The 17154-nt window shown below is 47.0% G+C and overlaps 1 protein-coding gene and 1 pseudogene across 7 annotated transcripts in view; both read right to left on the minus strand.

The window, feature by feature from the left end:
• Positions 1 to 890: 890 nt before the first annotated feature.
• LOC136396275 (U2 spliceosomal RNA) lies at positions 891 to 997 on the minus strand (annotated as a pseudogene).
• A 4817-nt stretch (positions 998 to 5814) lies between these two features.
• Positions 5815 to 17154, minus strand: part of GAPVD1 (GTPase activating protein and VPS9 domains 1) — a 74293-nt gene continuing 62953 nt past the window's right edge. For all 7 annotated transcript variants that reach the window (XM_066367157.1, XM_066367162.1, XM_066367159.1 and 4 more), the window contains 8 exons: positions 16372 to 16501; positions 14533 to 14642; positions 14070 to 14229; positions 12877 to 13064; positions 11582 to 11795; positions 9310 to 9382; positions 8270 to 8467; positions 5815 to 6546 (listed from right to left, as the gene is read on the minus strand). In XM_066367157.1, coding sequence (XP_066223254.1) covers positions 6406 to 6546; positions 8270 to 8467; positions 9310 to 9382; positions 11582 to 11795; positions 12877 to 13064; positions 14070 to 14229; positions 14533 to 14642; positions 16372 to 16501 — 1214 coding nt within the window. In that variant the 3' untranslated portion in view covers positions 5815 to 6405. The remainder of the gene's footprint in view (positions 6547 to 8269; positions 8468 to 9309; positions 9383 to 11581; positions 11796 to 12876; positions 13065 to 14069; positions 14230 to 14532; positions 14643 to 16371; positions 16502 to 17154) is intronic.

The following is a 17154-nucleotide window of genomic DNA, read 5'->3' on the forward strand; positions in this document are numbered from 1 at the left end:
AGACCAAGTAACCCCTTGCTGGAGCCAGTGACCTTGGGTTCAAGCTGGTGGGCTTTTGCTCAAACCAGATGAGCCCGCGTTCAAGCTGGCAACCTCAGGGTCTCGAACCTGGTCCTCAGCATCCCAGTCCGACGCTCTATCCACTGTGCCACCGCCTGGTCAGACTATTTATTGATTTTTTAGAGAGGAGGGAGAGAACGGAGGAGCAGCAGGAAGCATCAGCTTCCATATGTGCCTTGACCAGGTTTCGAACCAGTGACCTCAGTGTTCCAGGTCGACGCTTTATCCACTGCGCCACCACAGGTCAGGCCTTTTTTTTTTAAAGATTTTCTTTATTGATTTTAGCAAGAGAGAGCAAAAAAGGGCAGGGGAAGAGTGAGAAGCATCAACTCATAGTAGTTGCCTCTTGTATGTGCCTTGAGTGGGCAAGCCTGGGGTTTTGAACTGGCGACCTCAGTGTTCCAAGTCGACACTATCCACTGCACCACCGCAGGTCAGGATTTCCATTAGTGCAAAATGACAAGATATTTTCTGGATCCCCATAACCTCTCTGGTCAATATTTTTAAAAGCCTATGTGCTGCATTTTGTTACTCTGTAAAGATGGAAAAGGACTCTTTTGGAGCAAAATGACTGAAGAGAAAGTTCTTCAATGAATACTTAAGTCTCGAGGTAGAGGACACCTTTACACGCAAGAGGAGCTTCTGACCTGATCTCACTTTCTAGGATCATGGCACAGTTCACAGGCAACCCTGAAGGGAGGCCAAGGTAAACACTGTCCCCAGCTCGGCTTCCTCCAGGAAAAGCTACAGAGCCACTTACTTGCAGAGAGGGTTGAGTGGGTACACATAAACAGGACTCCAAGAGACAGAGGCGATTCCAAGTTGGCAAGAAAAGTTGTATTCTATATTCAGTTCTAGGCAAGTTATAACATTAATTTTATTAAATTGATAAGAACAGATTCTACACTTGATCTTAGCCAAAAGGCCGAGAAGCGATATATAACATTAATTTTAATACTGAACAGACTGAAGGAAAACAGCCCTAAGTGAATTTCTAAAGGTTTTCTTCTAAATGAAATGCAATCAGTATAGGGGAAGCACCTTTCGCTGAGCCAGGGAGGCCTGCGGAGGGAGCTCCTGGCCACAGCGGCTCCTTGTCGAAAGCAGCTCCCCTCAGCTGAAAAGAATCAAGGCTTCAGGAAAACCCGTAATTAGAAGCTGTGCGCTCAGAACTCAGGCTGATGAATAGCTACCAACTATAGGGGTCAGCAAGGATCTGTGTTAAAACGGTAAATGTTCACCATCTTGTTAATAACTACTGGATCATTCTACTTTCTTCCTGTGCTGCATTTAACAAATATCCTTAGATGTTCAGAAGGACAAGATAAGTGTGAATTCATGGAGAACATCAGTAATATTTAGAACTCAAAGAAATTTTCAGAAATGCTTCTGAATACAAAATAGTAGATGATGAAAACATAAAACCCAGCCAATCCAAGTGCTCTCCCCTTTTAATCAGTGTCACAGAAGGAGTTCACACATTAGTAATCACATTAGGAGACAGAGTGGGTCTCCTGTACTAGTACAAGACTGTAAGCTCATTCACTGAGGCTTGTAAACGGTTTTGTGTGTGTGTGTGTATTTTTCTGAAGCTGGAAACGGGGAGAGACAGTCAGACTCCCGCATGCGCTCGACCGGGATCCACCCAGCACGCCCACCAGGGGGCGTCGCTCTGTTGCGACCAGAGCCACTCTAGCGCCTGGGGCAGAGGCCAAGGAGCCATCCCCAGCGCCTGGGCCATCTTTGCTCCAATGGAGCCTCGCTGCGGGAGGGGAAGAGAGAGACAGAGAGGAAGGAGAGGGGGAGGGGTGGAGAAGCAGATGGGCGCTTCTCCTGTGTGCCCTGGCCGGGAATCAAACCCGGGACTTCTGCACGCCAGGCTGACGCTCTACCACTGAGCCAACTGGCCAGGGCCTGTAAACGGGTTTTATCAACTTCAAGAGGAGAGGCAGTACAAAGCTTTTTAATATAGGTGAGGCACAGGAAGAACGTGGTAGGCAAGCCTGACCAGGCTGTGGCGCAGTGGATAGAGCATCAGACTGGGACACAGAGGACCCAGGTTCGAAACCCGGAGGTCGCCAACTTACGCCTGGGCTCTGGTTTGAGCAAGGCTCACCAGCTTGAGCCCAAGGTCGCTGGCTTGAGCAAGGGGTTCCTCACTCTGCTGTAGCTCCCCAGTCAAGGCACATATGAGAAAGCAAGCAATGAACAACGAAGGAGCCGCAACCAAGAATTGATGCTTCTCATCTCTTCCTTCCTGTCTGTTCCTGTCTGTTCCTATCTGTTCCTCTCTGTGTCACAAAGAAAAGAAAAAAAAAGTGTGGTAGGCAAGACAGAGTACCAACTTGGCAGAGATGAAATCTTAAGGTATGTGGCCCCCACCACACTGCCTGCCATTAACCAAGGGGCAAGAACTTACTTCCTTTTTCGTGAACGTAACCTTCACTAAGCACAGCCCGGGGGACAGCAGCTGCACCGGTGCCTCCACAGCTCAACCACACCAACCTGGACACTGAAGTGAACTGTATCTTCTCTGTCCTGAGTTCTCAAGAGTAATAAAACTATTCCTGCTCATCCTGCTTCTCAGGCAATCAACATTCTAATATCTATTAAGTACTAATCTGGTGAAGTTCTCAAGCATTTTGGCATTCACAATACCTTAACTATCTTATCACTAGTGATCTAAGAATTCTTTGAACTTCAAAATTGTTTCGGATTTCTTCCCTAAAGAATGGCAAGTGCATATAGAATAAATCCACTAGATATAAAAGAACTAAAAAGAGGGCCAACATAGACTTTTACTTAAAGTAAAGTGGAATGGAGAGGCAGGAAGAGGAGCTCCCAGACACAAGTGTGGGAGCTAACCCGCCACCGGTCTCCTGTCTCTGCCATCCCTGACCACTGGGTGTGGCCCTACTTTCTCTTTCCACACCCAGTCGCATCAGAGAAAGGTTTTTTTTTTTAATTATTTATTTACTTTTTACAGAGACAGAGAGTGAGTCAGATAGACAGGGACAGACAGATAGGAACAGAGAGAGATGAGAAGCATCAATCATTAGTTTTTCATTGCGCGTTGCAACACCTTAGTTGTTCATAGATTGCTTTCTCATATGTGCCCTGACCACAGGCCTTCCACAGACCGAGCAACCCCCTGCTGGAGCCAGCGACCTTGGGTTCAAGCTGGTGGGTTTTTCCTCAAACCAGATGAGCCCACACTCAAGCTGGCGATCTCAGGGTCTCAAACCCGGGTCCTCTGCATCCCAGTCCGATGCTCTATCCACTGCGCCACTGCCTGGTCAGGCCAGAGAAAGTTTTTAAAACCTCACTCATTGAAAACACCTAGTTGGCCTCTGGCCCAAACTGGAGTTCCTGGGGCAGGCAGTAGGGAAGCGATGCAGGACCCATGCCGTCAGCCGGATTCGGGCAGCTCAGCCCACGCGGCCAGCTCAGTCCCATTGCTCATGCACTCAGGGACACTGTATTCAGTCCATGTGAGACAAAGCCTTCTGGGAACAACACGAAAACAAAAGCACGTGTCACATCAATTGTAAATCCCTCACAAAGACTAATTCCCTTACTAGTGATTTAACATCTGTATAAAAAAAGGCTTTCATAAGCAGATTTTAATTTTTGTTTTGTTTTTTAATAAGCAGGTTTTTAAAAAGAAAAAGAAAGCAGTAGTTGGACTGAGATTTGACCCGAAGCGGAGAAAGAATGTTTACCATGACACTGTTCAAGAAAATGTTCAATTTGTATTTCTTGTGTGTCCTGACCAGGGATTGTCAATTTGTATTTCTATTACTGCACTTTCTCCAGAAGCAGAACACTGGCACAAAATACGAACTATCAGGTTAGTCAAATTCTACAAGATTTCAGTGAACTGCACTGCTCTCTCCGCATTTCAGTCGGTGTCTTTGTAAGTTCCAGGTGATGGTCGGAGGCCACCAAGCACTTCCCAGGGGAGATGGCACTTCCGCACTAACCCCTCCTGTAAACGCACCGAGAGTTAGTGTAATAAGAAACATTCAGAGAGCAGCTGTGCCTCTTTCCTGGAAGAGCAGAATCAAATGATCCCCTGCCTCACAGCCCACCCCTGCCCAACTCAGAAGGCAACGCTGTAATACATCCTGTAATGAAGTCAGCACCAGTGACAGTTAATGCAGACATGGTCCTTGCTCCTGAAGGTTTCCCAGGGGAACCCTCACTGCCCCTTCCATGGCAGGGCCATGTGTCTCTGCCAGCACCTGAGAGTCAGGACGCAAGCGCCCGTCTCGGCCTCAGAGGTGTGACCCTGACGCCAACCCCCTGGGGTCCTGCTCCAGCCGCTGGCGCGAGCCCTGCAGAGCGCTCCCTCCTGCCTCCAGTGCAGCCCTGTGCCCCAAATGCAACACCTCTCTCTGCTCCACAAAGAGCCCCGCACAACGTCCACATCTTATTTATTTCCATGGGGACAACATGGAATAGATTTAGCAACCATTGTGGAGGAGAACATCTCTCACTGACCTCCGAGTGAAATCTTGTAACAATAAATTTCAACTATTTCAAGTCTTCAGTTGACTTCACATTTATTGAATCAAATGCTGAAGAAAATGGACTCCCTCTAGGTCTCAGAAATCACGTTAGACAGTTTGTCTTGGAAAGTCTTTATAACGGGATTTGCCTTGTAGGACCCAGGCAAGTTGGACAGTTCCAGCCCATGAAGCACATGGCTCGATACACAGATTTCTTGACCTAACATTCAAAAGGACATTTTGTAGTACCAGTTTAATTTTGATCGCTCCCTAAAAGGCAGAAACCACATCCCACACTCCTATGCAACTTCGGTGTTTTAAAATAAATGAATGAGATGGAGGCATAAAGAAAACCCAGCTTCCTTAGACACAATGAGACACAGAGGCCTTGGAGAGAAGGAGAAGATGACCTCTGATTCATCTGCTCGCAGTGTCTGTCACAGTTCCCTTAGAAGTGCCTGGAACTGCTGTCAGCAACGAGGGACTCAAGGTGTGGGACAACTCTGTTATAAAAGAAGCTAGACGTGATTAGGAAACACACAAAGTGAAAGCAGTCAGTGATGACCATGACCATGTACAAGACCGGCGTCTGAAGCTTTGGTGCCCCTCCTTGGCCAATTTCTCAGGCACCAAAACCCATTCTTGATTAATTATCAATATATAATTGAAAAAAAATATTGAGACACATACTTTTCTTCAGAAGAGAGAAATAAAGGCACAGAAACCTGCCAAAATAGATTTTTTTTCCATAAGAATAGTATGGTTGATTAAAATAGTTTATCACTAATAAAACTTGTATCACTAAGCAGACAATACAAATTAGTTTTTTAAAAAATGACATTCACTGAATTCCTGGTCTGTGCATTCAATGTGAATAATCATCAAAATATATTACAATTAAAGGTTGTAAGGAGTTCTGTTTGGGGTTTCTACACTATACTTAGTATTTCAGATGAGAAGTACCACAATAAAGTACTAGATAGCTAGCTACTGTTCCTTTGTAGGTAATGGATGGTGACTAAGGATCTCGCCGACTGCAGGCTCCAAGATATCCGTAGTGAGAAATGTCTCGGTGACTTAGTCATGATTTTTATACCTCTCATCAAACTCCACACCTAGAAAGTTCAGTAAACTGTATTACATTTTAATAAATATTTCTGTGTATTTTTTTGTTTTTGTTTTTAGTTTAAGCTCAGCTTAAATTTGTCAAGGAAAACCATTCACAAGAGGGTCCGCCACAATCTACTATCAGCAATATTCCTTGTTTATTAGAATCTGAAGATGTCCATATTACATCAAATATAAATATATATTATATTTACATTTCCTTCTTAGCTTTTCAATTTGGGTGAGTGTATTTATAGATAATGCCGCTGACTCACCACCATTATCATCCTCAGTGCAACTTGTGTCTTCCTTCCACTGATGTCTGTAGCATTAGACAGCATCTTAAAAGAGGTATACTTTTCTTCCTTGTTAAATAAAAGGAAAGAATGGGTATCCATAAATGGAGATCTAGAAATTTTCTATGAGAGTTTGCTTGGTTTTTTAGTATTTCAAAATACCTGAAAAATGTGGTCCCTTTTTGCAGTACTATTCTACTTGGGGACAAAAAAATGAAATAAAATGTTAAAACTCAGACAGGAAAAGAGCACAAAGAAAAGAGAACCTGCTTGTTAGCTCATTAATCTGTTTAGTAAAGATCTGTTTTAAAATGTCTGAACGCTATACAATATTATACAAAAACAATCCCAGCCTTCAAAGGCGCTGGGACATCTTCTCAGAGACGCGTCTGCCCGCCTGACGGTCTGCTGCCGGCGGGCCTGGGTCCTGGTCACTTGCGGTCGTCGATAGTTTTAATGAATTCCACTGCAGCCGTGAACTGCATCCACCAATAGGACTCCTCTCCGGTCAGGCAGCTGGCATAAAAGCTACTGATGTACTGGACGGTGGACAGCAAACAGGGTGGGTTTGCCTAGGGAAATGGAAAGTAAAAGTCAATCAGACGTATAGCTCTGCAAAAATCATTTAACATCTTCCAACGTTTTTCTCTGGAAGAGATACTAGCCCTTTTGAAAATAATCCTCATGCATAACCTATGGTGGCACAGTGGATGGAGCATCAAGGGGGGACACTGAGGTCGCCAGTTTGAACCCCCGGGTTTGCCCACTCAAGGCACATATGATAAGCAATCAATGAACAACTAAAGTGAAGCAACTATAAGTTGATGTTTTTTGCTCTCCCACACCTTTCTCTGTAAAATCAATAAATAAAATCTTAAAAAAAAAAGAATCCCCTGTCCCCCTTTTGGAACTATTCTGTAGACCCTCGCTTAGCTGCTATGAGCAGCACCAGTATCCTAGAAAGACAGGCTGGGTTCTAGCCCTTGCTGAACCAGCTAGAGCAGTGGTTTTCAACCTTTTTGCACTTGGGGACCAGTGAAAACAGAATTATTTTGGGGACTGCTAAGGAAGAAATCACCCTGAGCATTAGCGAATTCAATTAAGGTCTGTAATCTTCATACAACAAGATGGCTGTTCCCCAGACCTGCACAGAATTTCTGGCGGACTGGCCCATAGACCGGTAGTTGAAAAATACTGATTGATCTACAGCTTTCATTGCTTGTGAGTCATTTCACCGCACTGGCCCTTCAGGAGGCTGAACCCATCCCAGCGGACTTCCTCAGCATCCCAGGGCTCTAGTGTTAGATAAGGACATAAATGCTGTAGGTAAATTGAGTTCTAACTGGTTAGGAAAGGCAAGTAGAATCAGCTGAGGAAGAAAAAAACTGAAAAAGACAGTATGCCTCTGTTGTAACATCTGCTTTTGTCTCTTCTTCATGGGGGAGAAAGGACACAGGTGTGTGAAACAGTTAGGAAGGCAAGTCGAGGCCTGTTTCTTGAAACAAACTTGAACTGACCCATCACAAGCAGGAGAGAGAGGCGCAGAGGCCGACGGAGGAACCGTGAAAGCTGAGCACACACTGAGCCTGAGGTTTCTGGCTGGGGGTTCAGGATGATGAAATATTGCAAACATTAAGAATTAGTAAGATATGTGTCAAATATACTTTTAAATTTATTTATCGATTTTAAAGAGAGAGAGAGACAGAAACATCAACCTGTTCCTGTATGTGCCCTGACCGGGGATCGAACCTGCAACATTTCTGTACCAGGACAATGCTCTACCCACTGAGCCCTCCTGCCAGGGCTGTGTCAAATACACTTTAGACATCAACAGACAGGCTCAGCTGGTGGAAACACACTGAGTGACGCACCCAGACCACACGGTCCTGCCCAAATGTTCAAAATAAACTGTTTACATAAAGAAACTTCAATTTTAAAGACAAAAACAAATAAAATATGTCAGTACTTTAAAAAATAATATGGTATATTACAAAATAAAAGGCTAAATGAGGAGAGAGATGATTGGCAAATGTGGTAGCTTACGTGACGAGGACTAGGAAGAATTCAGTGTGGAAGAAGATGGTAAAAGCACAGTTATTCCCTTCACTCAATAATTATACACTCAACCCCAACGCAGATCTTTGGGCACGGCTTTAAAAGATCAGCTGACGCCACTTTGTTTCTGGTAACACAGGCTTGAGGCTGGAGAGAGCCATGGTCTCCAATACCCTGTGAAGCCCTGCACCGCCCCGCTCAGACGCCAAGCAAACTCTTCACGAGCAGGGCCAGGCCCACCTTTATCAGCACAAACACCAGGACGGGGACGAAGTCGTCTGCTCCAGGGACGGAGTCCTCGTTGGCCAGGCTCAGGAGGTTCATGATTGTGGAGCACATTCTCAGGATGCACTGCACTTTGTCCCGGGGGGTCTTGTACGCACTTATGGTCTTGATTTCTGACTGTGCAGACGGCCACGGGGCCTCCCGAAGATAAACCTGTGCGAGATCACAGACGGCAGACGACCGTGACGGACGGCCACCCAGAGGTGATCACAGCCCCTCCCCGTCGTGAGGCGGGAGGGGAAGGTCACTCACTGCCTCTCCCTTCCTTCAGGAAAATCAGGCTGCAGTTTCGTCACCAACTGCTAAAGAGGAAACTTAACTTTTAAACTTTTAAATAGTTTGCTTTGCACCTTAAAATAAAACCACCTAGACATCCACTAATAGAGGAAATGGCACACAATAACACAGAATCTAGAATTCATAAAACTTCAATTATCTTTCCTAAGTAGCTAGAATGGAACTTATCTACATGTAGTGGTTGATTCCAAAAGCAGAAATAAGCTACTTTTAAAAGAAAATAATTTATAAATTAATATATACCTTTGCTACAGGAGTTCTACAAATAACAGATTTTTAAAAATCACAGACAAAAGTTTTATGCTAAACAATGTTCCATTAGTTGGGATTTTAATAAAACCACCAGAAAGCTCTAATACTTAAAATTTTCCTATTTTCTTATTTTGCAAGAGCTGTATGGCAGGTTAAAGCTCTGTTATCAATAACAAAAAGGCAACTTGGCGTCACTTTCAGGTTCAAGTCTCTCTTCTGGGACGTGGCTTCTGTGCCTGGAGGCCCTGCCTGCCCCGCGTGGCGTGGTGTGGGTGGAACCCGCGTGGCACTGCCTGCCACCAAGGCCCCTTTTCACACCAATCAGGGAAGTACTTCTATTGCAAACAGCTGTATTCCACTGTATTCTGTTCCCAGAAGGACTGGGAACAGGCCCATGGAACACTGAGCTTCAGCTCAGAACAGCGCCATGCTATACCCCATCTTACCTCCGGGATCTGGAGAGCTCTGTGGTTGGCAGTCACTACTTTAGACAATCTCTGAATATGTTCGTGAAGAACCCTGAAAACCCCCAAAGACAAATATGTAAATCGTGTGCCATAAAATAAGGTACACAAAGTGTCATAATTGAGTTTTGAAAACATTTAAAATGTTTTAGACTTATTTCTAGATACAGATTACAATTACAGTTGAGATTCTTAGCTGGTAGTATTCTGTCTTGTCAAAAAAGTTATATTTAGGCCTGACCAGGCGGTGGCACAGTGGATGGAGCACTGGACTGGGACACAGAGGACCCAGGTTCGAAACCCCAAGGTCACTGGCTTGAGCGTGTGCTCGTCCGGTTTGAGCACGGGCTTACCAGCTTGAGCGCAGGGTTGCTGGCTTGAGCCCAAGGTCACTGGCTTGAGCAAGGGGTCACTTGTTCTGCTGTAGCCCCCCCCCCCCCCGAGTTAAGGCACATATGAGAAAACAATCAATGAACAACTAAGGAGTCGCAACAAAGAGTTGATGCTTCTCATCTCTCCCTTCCTGTCTGTTTGTTCATGTCTGTCTCTCTGTCCCTCTCTCTGTCTCTATCATCAAAAAAATAAAGTCACGTTTAGGATCTGCATAGAAAATGCTGAGGGCTAGAGGGACACAGAGCAGGGAAGTCTTTCTTTCCCAGTTGGGACAGCACTCCAAGGAGGAAGGAGAGGGGCCCTCAGCTAAGACACCTTAATTAGTGAGCAGGCTGACAGGCGGCAGGGGATCAAGAGCCAGAAACCAAAGACGCTTAGATGGAGAAGGGACTCAACATGCAACCCCTCATCTCACAGTGAAAATAATTTGGCTATAACAGCTGAAGGTTTTGGCTAAGGCTACGCAGCCAAACCCAGCTTTCCTGGCTTCTAGCGCTCTTCCCAGACACTGTGTTAGCTCTCCCCTCCATAGAACCGGAAAGCTGCGGAGATGCCAGGGAGGAGAGGACAGAATAGCCTGCTTCCAAGGTGCTCTTTGCAGAAGGTACAGCCTGAATGTGCCTACTCCTTACCCCACACTGAAAGCCAGAGGCTGGTGCTCTCGAGTCTAGAGAACAGGTCCCACCCGGCGTATAACGGGCAGGGCGGGGCGGGGGCTGACGCCTCTGAGACTGCGAACAAGTGACAGGGAGGCTGGAGCGTTCCTCACCCACTCAGAGGAAAAGAAATTCTCTCAGATGTAGATGCAATATCTTAACATTTTCATTCAAAAAATCTTACAAAAGCCACAAGACGCAGTTGAGAATTGCTGGCACAGTAAGGCACTGGTACAGCTGGGGGCTGTGGCCACTGCACTGTGCTCGGGGCGGAAACAGCCGTAAGGAAAAAGAAAACTGCTAACTCCCCAGTCTCTCCGCCCCCCATAACCGCTGCTTCCATAGCACGTATTTATTGTTCAGGGTTAATTTTTAGGATTAGTTTTTTAAAAACAGCTTTACTGAGATGTAAGTTACATACCATACAAATATATAACTTCATTCCTAGTGAATGGACGTGTGTTAGCAGTCCAGCCCGGCACCCGAGGCTGTCAGAATGGTGAGCAAGGACAGCACATCCCTCTCTGCTGAGGGAACGGCCCGCCCCAGGGGAAACGCATCCCTCCGAGGACCACACAAAGCAGTGAAGGAGAGCGGCGACTCGCCCTCCGGGGGACATCCGGCAGCGTCCGGAGACCTTGGTGGGTCTCACACTGATGTGGTACTGCGGCTCTAGCGAGAAGAGCCCAGGGGGCCACTCATCTCCCCCAATGCACAGACAGCCCCCCATCTCAGAACTAGCTGACCTGGCCCAGGTGTCAGAGAGCCAGGCCCAGAGCCCTGACTCTAACACGTGTAAACCTGCGACTGAGAAAGGCACACAGGCCTGAGGGCCGTGGCAGGGGAGCTAACCTGGTCACAGAGGCCAGGCAAGGTTTCCCCGAGGAAGTGACGCTTGAGTCAAGATCTGCAGGGAAATAAGAGTGTGCGAAAGGGAGGGAAGGAGAGCTGAGGCACAGTAAACAGCAGACCCTCCCCAAAAGGCCAGACCGATCAGACGCCCGTCAGCCTGACTCTCCCACCCCTGAAAACAGGGTAACGGCATCCTTTTTGATACTGTAACTCTGATGGGTGAATACAGCAGCAACATGAATTTGTCTTACTATTAGATATCAAGACTTATGTACAGCTTGTCTAAAACATGGGCTGGCTGGCGAACACAGCACCACGCAGTGCGTGCAGGCACTAAGCACAGGCGCACTCACTGGTCGCGGAGTATGTCCCCGTCCTGATTGGGGTAGAAAGCAAGCTTGAAAATCCGGTTCATGACGCTCCGCTCGATGGCCAGCTGGGCGTCCTGCAGCTGCTCCTCGCTTGCGTTCTGCCAGATGACGTCCTGGGCCATGGCGCCGTACAGGAACTGCAGGAAATCTTCCACCTGAGCGGTTTTATCATCAGCGGCTGTGAGCTTCTGAAAGTCTCCAATGCAAAATAATAATTTTAAAAATATACTATCTGAATAATTTTAAAAAGAAAATTATAGACATCACATTAATCACTAGCTATGAAGATACACTATGCTCTTTAAAGCCACAAGTGTCTGGCACTGCCTGGGCAGCTCAGTTGCTTATAGAGCACTGTCCCAGTATGCCCAGGTTGTGGGTTTGATCCCCGGTCAGGGCACTTACAAGAATCAACCGCCCTGGCCGGTTGGCTCAGCGGTAGAGCGTCGGCCTGGCGTGTGGGGGACCCGGGTTCGATTCCTGGCCAGGGCACACAGGAGAAGCGCCCATTTGCTTCTCCACCCCCCCCCCTCCTTCCTCTCTGTCTCTCTTCCCCTCCCGCAGCCAAGGCTACATTGGAGCAAAGATGGCCCGGGCGCTGGGGATGGCTCCTTGGCCTCTGCCCCAGGCGCTAGAGTGGCTCTGGTCGCGGCAGAGCGACGCCCCGGAGGGGCAGAGCATCGCCCCCTGGTGGGCAGAGCGTCGCCCCTGGTGGGCGTGCCGGGTGGATCCCGGTCGGGCACATGCAGGAGTCTGTCTGTCTTTCCCCGTTTCCAGCTTCAGAAAAATACAAAAAAAAAAAAAAAAAAGAATCAACCAATGATGCATAAATAAGTGAAACAATAAATCGATGTTTCCCGCTCTCTCTTCCTCTCTAAAATCAATTTTAAAAAATTAGAAAAAAAAAAAAAGAAAGCCAACAGTGTCTGGGCATAGTTTATTTTAGGAGAATATGCAGCCAAATCATTAAAAAATCAGGAGAAAGGTAAAAAATATAAAGGTTTAAGAGCAAGGCATGTGTTATAAAATGATATGCTTTGGTTGAAAAAATGAGAAAAATTGTGTAGATTCAAAAATTTACCAATTTTATCAATTTTTAAATATATATATCCAATGCAATAAAAATAAAATGTATTGTTTGACATCAAGGAAGGTTAAATGATTACAAATCCATAAATAACTGGGAATTTAAAGACCTGCTTTTGGACATGTAGGTACTCAAACAAATCAAAAGAGAGACGTCCGAGCCCCCCCCCCCCCGCCCGACCTTCAGTTACCTTGAATGAACTCCCTGATCTTCTTCTCCTTGCTCTCCAGCAGCAGCCTCACACAGACGGTGGTGAAGTAGCGATTGGCCACCTCCTTGTCCCGCAGAACCCTCTGCAGCAGCCGTTCCAGGTGAGCCTGCGTGGTCTGCAGTCCTTGTCGGCAGCGCGTGAGGTAAGCGATGTAGGGGGCTCTTTTCCTGAAAGGAAACAGGCTTTGCAGGTGAGATATATATAAATACAATGCACACTATCTTTGGAGACTGAGGCCGCATTTTTCTTAAAAAAAAAAAATTACTTCCTAGATTTTGGTTTTACAAATAAGCACGTCAGACTTCCAGCTCGAGAAACAGAACATCCTGCCTGACGGTCAGTGGCACAGTGAACAGAGAGAAAGCCTGGGATGCTGAGGCCCCAGGTTTAAACCCTGAGGTTGCAGGTTTTAGTGTGGGACCATGACAGGACCTCGTGGTCGCTGGCTTGAGCCCAAGATCACTGGATTGAGCTAGGGGTCACTGGCTCGGTTGGAGCCCCCTGCCCTTTGGTCAAGGGTGTGTATAAGAAGCAATAAACAACTAAAGTGATGCAACTATGAGTTGACGCTTCTTATCTCTCTCCCTTCCTGTCTCTGTCTCTTGTTTGTAGGACCTCATACCTAATAGGAAGTTGACTGCTACAGAAAACCAAAATAACAAAATGCAATTACTATACAACTAGATCATTAAACATACCTCCAATTATCTGTACCCAGTCTAAATGTAACAATCATTAGCGCCCCCGTGCCCTAAGCCTCAAAGCCTCTTCACCTCCTAACCATCCCAATTATGTTTTTCTCCCTAACTGTTAGCAAGGGACTGGCCATATGGGTGGCAATTCCTTGGCCTCTCTTGCCTCCCTGGGCCAGGGAAGCAGTCTTCCCTATCACCCTAAAAACGGGACAGTGATACCCTAGTTATTACCCTGGCCTCACCTCTGCTAAAGCTCTTTAGTGCAATGCTTAAGTCAACAGTACATCTCTGTCTGTAAGAGCTGCTCATTGATAACTACATTTCCAGACTAAATAGACAACCGCAGTCCTCGGGAATCTACATGCAGGTAGACACAGCCAAGCACTTTGTAGTCAGCCTAGATTCATTTCCGAAATAAGGGCCGAGAAGAAAGTGCTGCTGCAAGCAGGTCTAGCAGCGAAGGGCTGGGTGCGCCACCTGTAATCCTCGGCGATGGAGGCCAGCAGCTTCCTGCAGGTCCTGTTATCAAAGCGGCACACACAGCGCATCGTTTCTTGCAGTTGAGCCATTAAGTTCTTATCTTGTAAGTTAATTGCTTCCGCTATCTGAACTTTTAAGAAGCATACAATTTCATTGTCTGAAAAACAAAATAAGAATTGTTACTGTTGAGAAAATCCATGGGCTTAACCTAAGCGACCCTCAGCCGTGGGGACATCAATTCTGTTTACCACGTGGCAGCGGAATTAAGCAGAACACCACTGTTAGGGAACACCTGGGTGAACCAGCAGTCACCAAAGTGCCCTTAACTGAGCCCAACTTATGTATATGAGGCTGAGCCGTGTGGAATGGCTGTAAAGCGTAAATACAGCTCAAGCCTGGCAATTTCATACGCCTTAACCTCCAGATACAGGGAAAATCAATGATCCATGTAGCAACCTACCTTCTGGGTCCGTGTGGTCTGGTAAACCATTCCTGGTCGAATGGGTTAGCACAGGGAAAGCAACTGAATCCGCAGAGCAAAGGGCAAGCCTCAGTTTCTTTTTTGCATCTCTGAAAAATGAGTTGAAAATTCACTAATGTCTATATCCAGATATGGTCACATTTTATGAATATTTACTATGTAAATTTACACGCTACCTCAGGACTCAAATGATTCAAGTGCTCATCAATAAAAGGTCATTTTAAACTTACGGCCACCTCACTTAGATAAACAGGCTTTCCAGTTACCCAGGGAGCAAGGTTGTAAATGTGTTTAGAGCAAAGACCACTCTGTAAAGGCAGCAGAATCAGGCTGGCCTCCCAGCACGTGCCGAGACCTAGCACAGGCACTGTGAGAGTCAGAAAGAAGGACTGTTGGGAGGCACCTCCCAAACTCAGGAGGCTGCCACCGCCCTTGGGAAGTGTTGACCCTGCCCCCAGACAAGCCCGCAACCTGGCAAGAGGCCCTTTCTTGTTGCCCTATCACTAGAAATCATCTTGTGCTGAGCCAACCCGTTTCCTTTCCTCTCCCAATGACCGAGAGCCCCTCCCCCCAGGGTAGCGCCCTCAGTTAGGTGTGGCCCGCCACAACAGTGCTGCTCTTCTCACTGAGAGATGCCATTGACATTCTTTCATCTGCTAGTGGCTGGGGCTCCTTCTGGTCCTGCAGGGCACGGACCAGAGCTGCTTCAGAGGGTCTAAAGTTGCCATCCAAGAAAGGAGCTGAAACGCCTCAGAAAACAGGCCAAAGTCCCTCCCCTGAATGAGTCTGCGTCCTTCCCTCACAGTCTGCTTCCTACAGAACAAGGACTTTACAGACCAAGCCCATCAAATGTGTTAGTCACCCACTTTGCAAAGACTCATAAAATATATAATAGTAAAGTCATGGCCGAAAAATAAAAATTCTATTTGCCACTCCCCCCAAATTACTATAGGAAAAAAATTATAAGGCTTTGTAATATTCGCACATATAATGATATACTGCTTAGAGTTTTCTTTAAACTAACTGGAGGGCCCTTGGCCGTTTGGCTCAGTGGTAGAGCATCAGCCTGGCGTGAAGGAGTCCTGGGTTCGATTCCCAGTCAGGGCACACAGGAGAAGCGCCCATTTGCTTCTCCACCCCTCCCCCTCTCCTTCCTCTCTGTCTCTCTCTTCCCCTCCCACAGCCAAGGCTCCATTGGAGCAAAGTTGGCCCGGGTGCTGAGGATGGCTCCATGGCCTCTGCCTCAGGTGCTAGAATGGCCCCGGTTGCAACAGAGCAATGCCCCAGATGGGCAGAGCATCGCCCCCTGGTGGGTATGCCAGGTGGATCCCGGTCGGGCGCATGTGGGAGTCTGTCTGACTGCCTCCCATTTCCAACTTCAGAAAAATACAAAAAAAACCCCAAAAAACAACTAACTGGAGGGAAGGCTAACTATGAAACAACACTGGCTATGTACTAGTGACTGCTGAGTCCAGGGAGTGAGGAGGGTGACAAAGTGAGGTCCCCAGGGCCAGTCAACAACTCCGCAGCTGACCCTGCCTCCTAGCTCCTCCTTCCCCAGCATTCCTCAGGGCTAGGAGCTCTGCTGGGCAGAGGCACTGCCACTTGGCTAGGAGCTTATGAGGTTTTCTTTTATCCCTAAATATATGTCTTTGATATATGGCGTCACACGGGAAGCACAGTCTTCTCAGTAAATAGCTCCTTTGTATCTCTGCTTTATACGTTTAGTAAGTAACTTGGTGAATTACTTGACTCGAGGTGATGGCAGTGGTGAGGACAAGTCCACCGCCCCAGTCCTCTGTCTGATGCAGGAAGTACCTGTAGGAGAAGGCCGAGTCCTGTGGGTGGGCGGCCTGGCTCGCGGAGTCCGGGAGGTCATCGGCGGAGATGTTCTGCAGGGCCTCGTCACGAGGAGAGTCGTGTGCGCTTTCACCATCGCCCATCACCTCTAAACAAAACCCAGCCCGCAGAGGAGAAGAGGGTGAATCGGGAGCTCTCTGGCACCAGGAGCCATTCTGAGCAACTCGGCAATAAATTAGCATTGTGCTTTACAATGAGAAGTCTTTGAAAAACAGTTCAAATATTCCAACAAGTTATTGATGGCAACAACAATGTATCAAGAGACAACTTGTTGAGAAGAGAATGGTTTTACTTCCTATACCAAGCCTAACTGAAAACCATGAAAGTCTATGTTAATTTAATAAAGATAATACTCTGCGATCAGAATCACTGACCCACAGAACTGAGAAGGGCCTCACACATCACTTTACACAGCACCCTTCTTCACGGCCGTGGGATCCTGGCCCTCAGCAGAGAGCCGCAGAGCCCGTGGCCGCCCGCCCGCCCGCCCGCCCGCCCGCGGGGGTTGAGAGCAGGGCGCGCAGGTCTCCATTCCCTGCCCCCGGGTCCTCCCACTGCCCAGGAACGGGCAGGGGTGGAGTCAGGACAGATCTGTGGTTCCACAGTCATTTTCATGTTTTTAAATGATCGATTCAGATAAGAGGTGCATGTAGAAAAATCAAAGGGAATAAAAGTTATATAATAACTATAATAAAGATACTGTGTTTATACAGGAAAAATATCTTTATTCTTAGGAGATAA

Source organism: Saccopteryx leptura, chromosome 2, assembly GCF_036850995.1.
Source record: "Saccopteryx leptura isolate mSacLep1 chromosome 2, mSacLep1_pri_phased_curated, whole genome shotgun sequence".
NCBI classification, from domain to species: domain Eukaryota; kingdom Metazoa; phylum Chordata; class Mammalia; order Chiroptera; family Emballonuridae; genus Saccopteryx; species Saccopteryx leptura.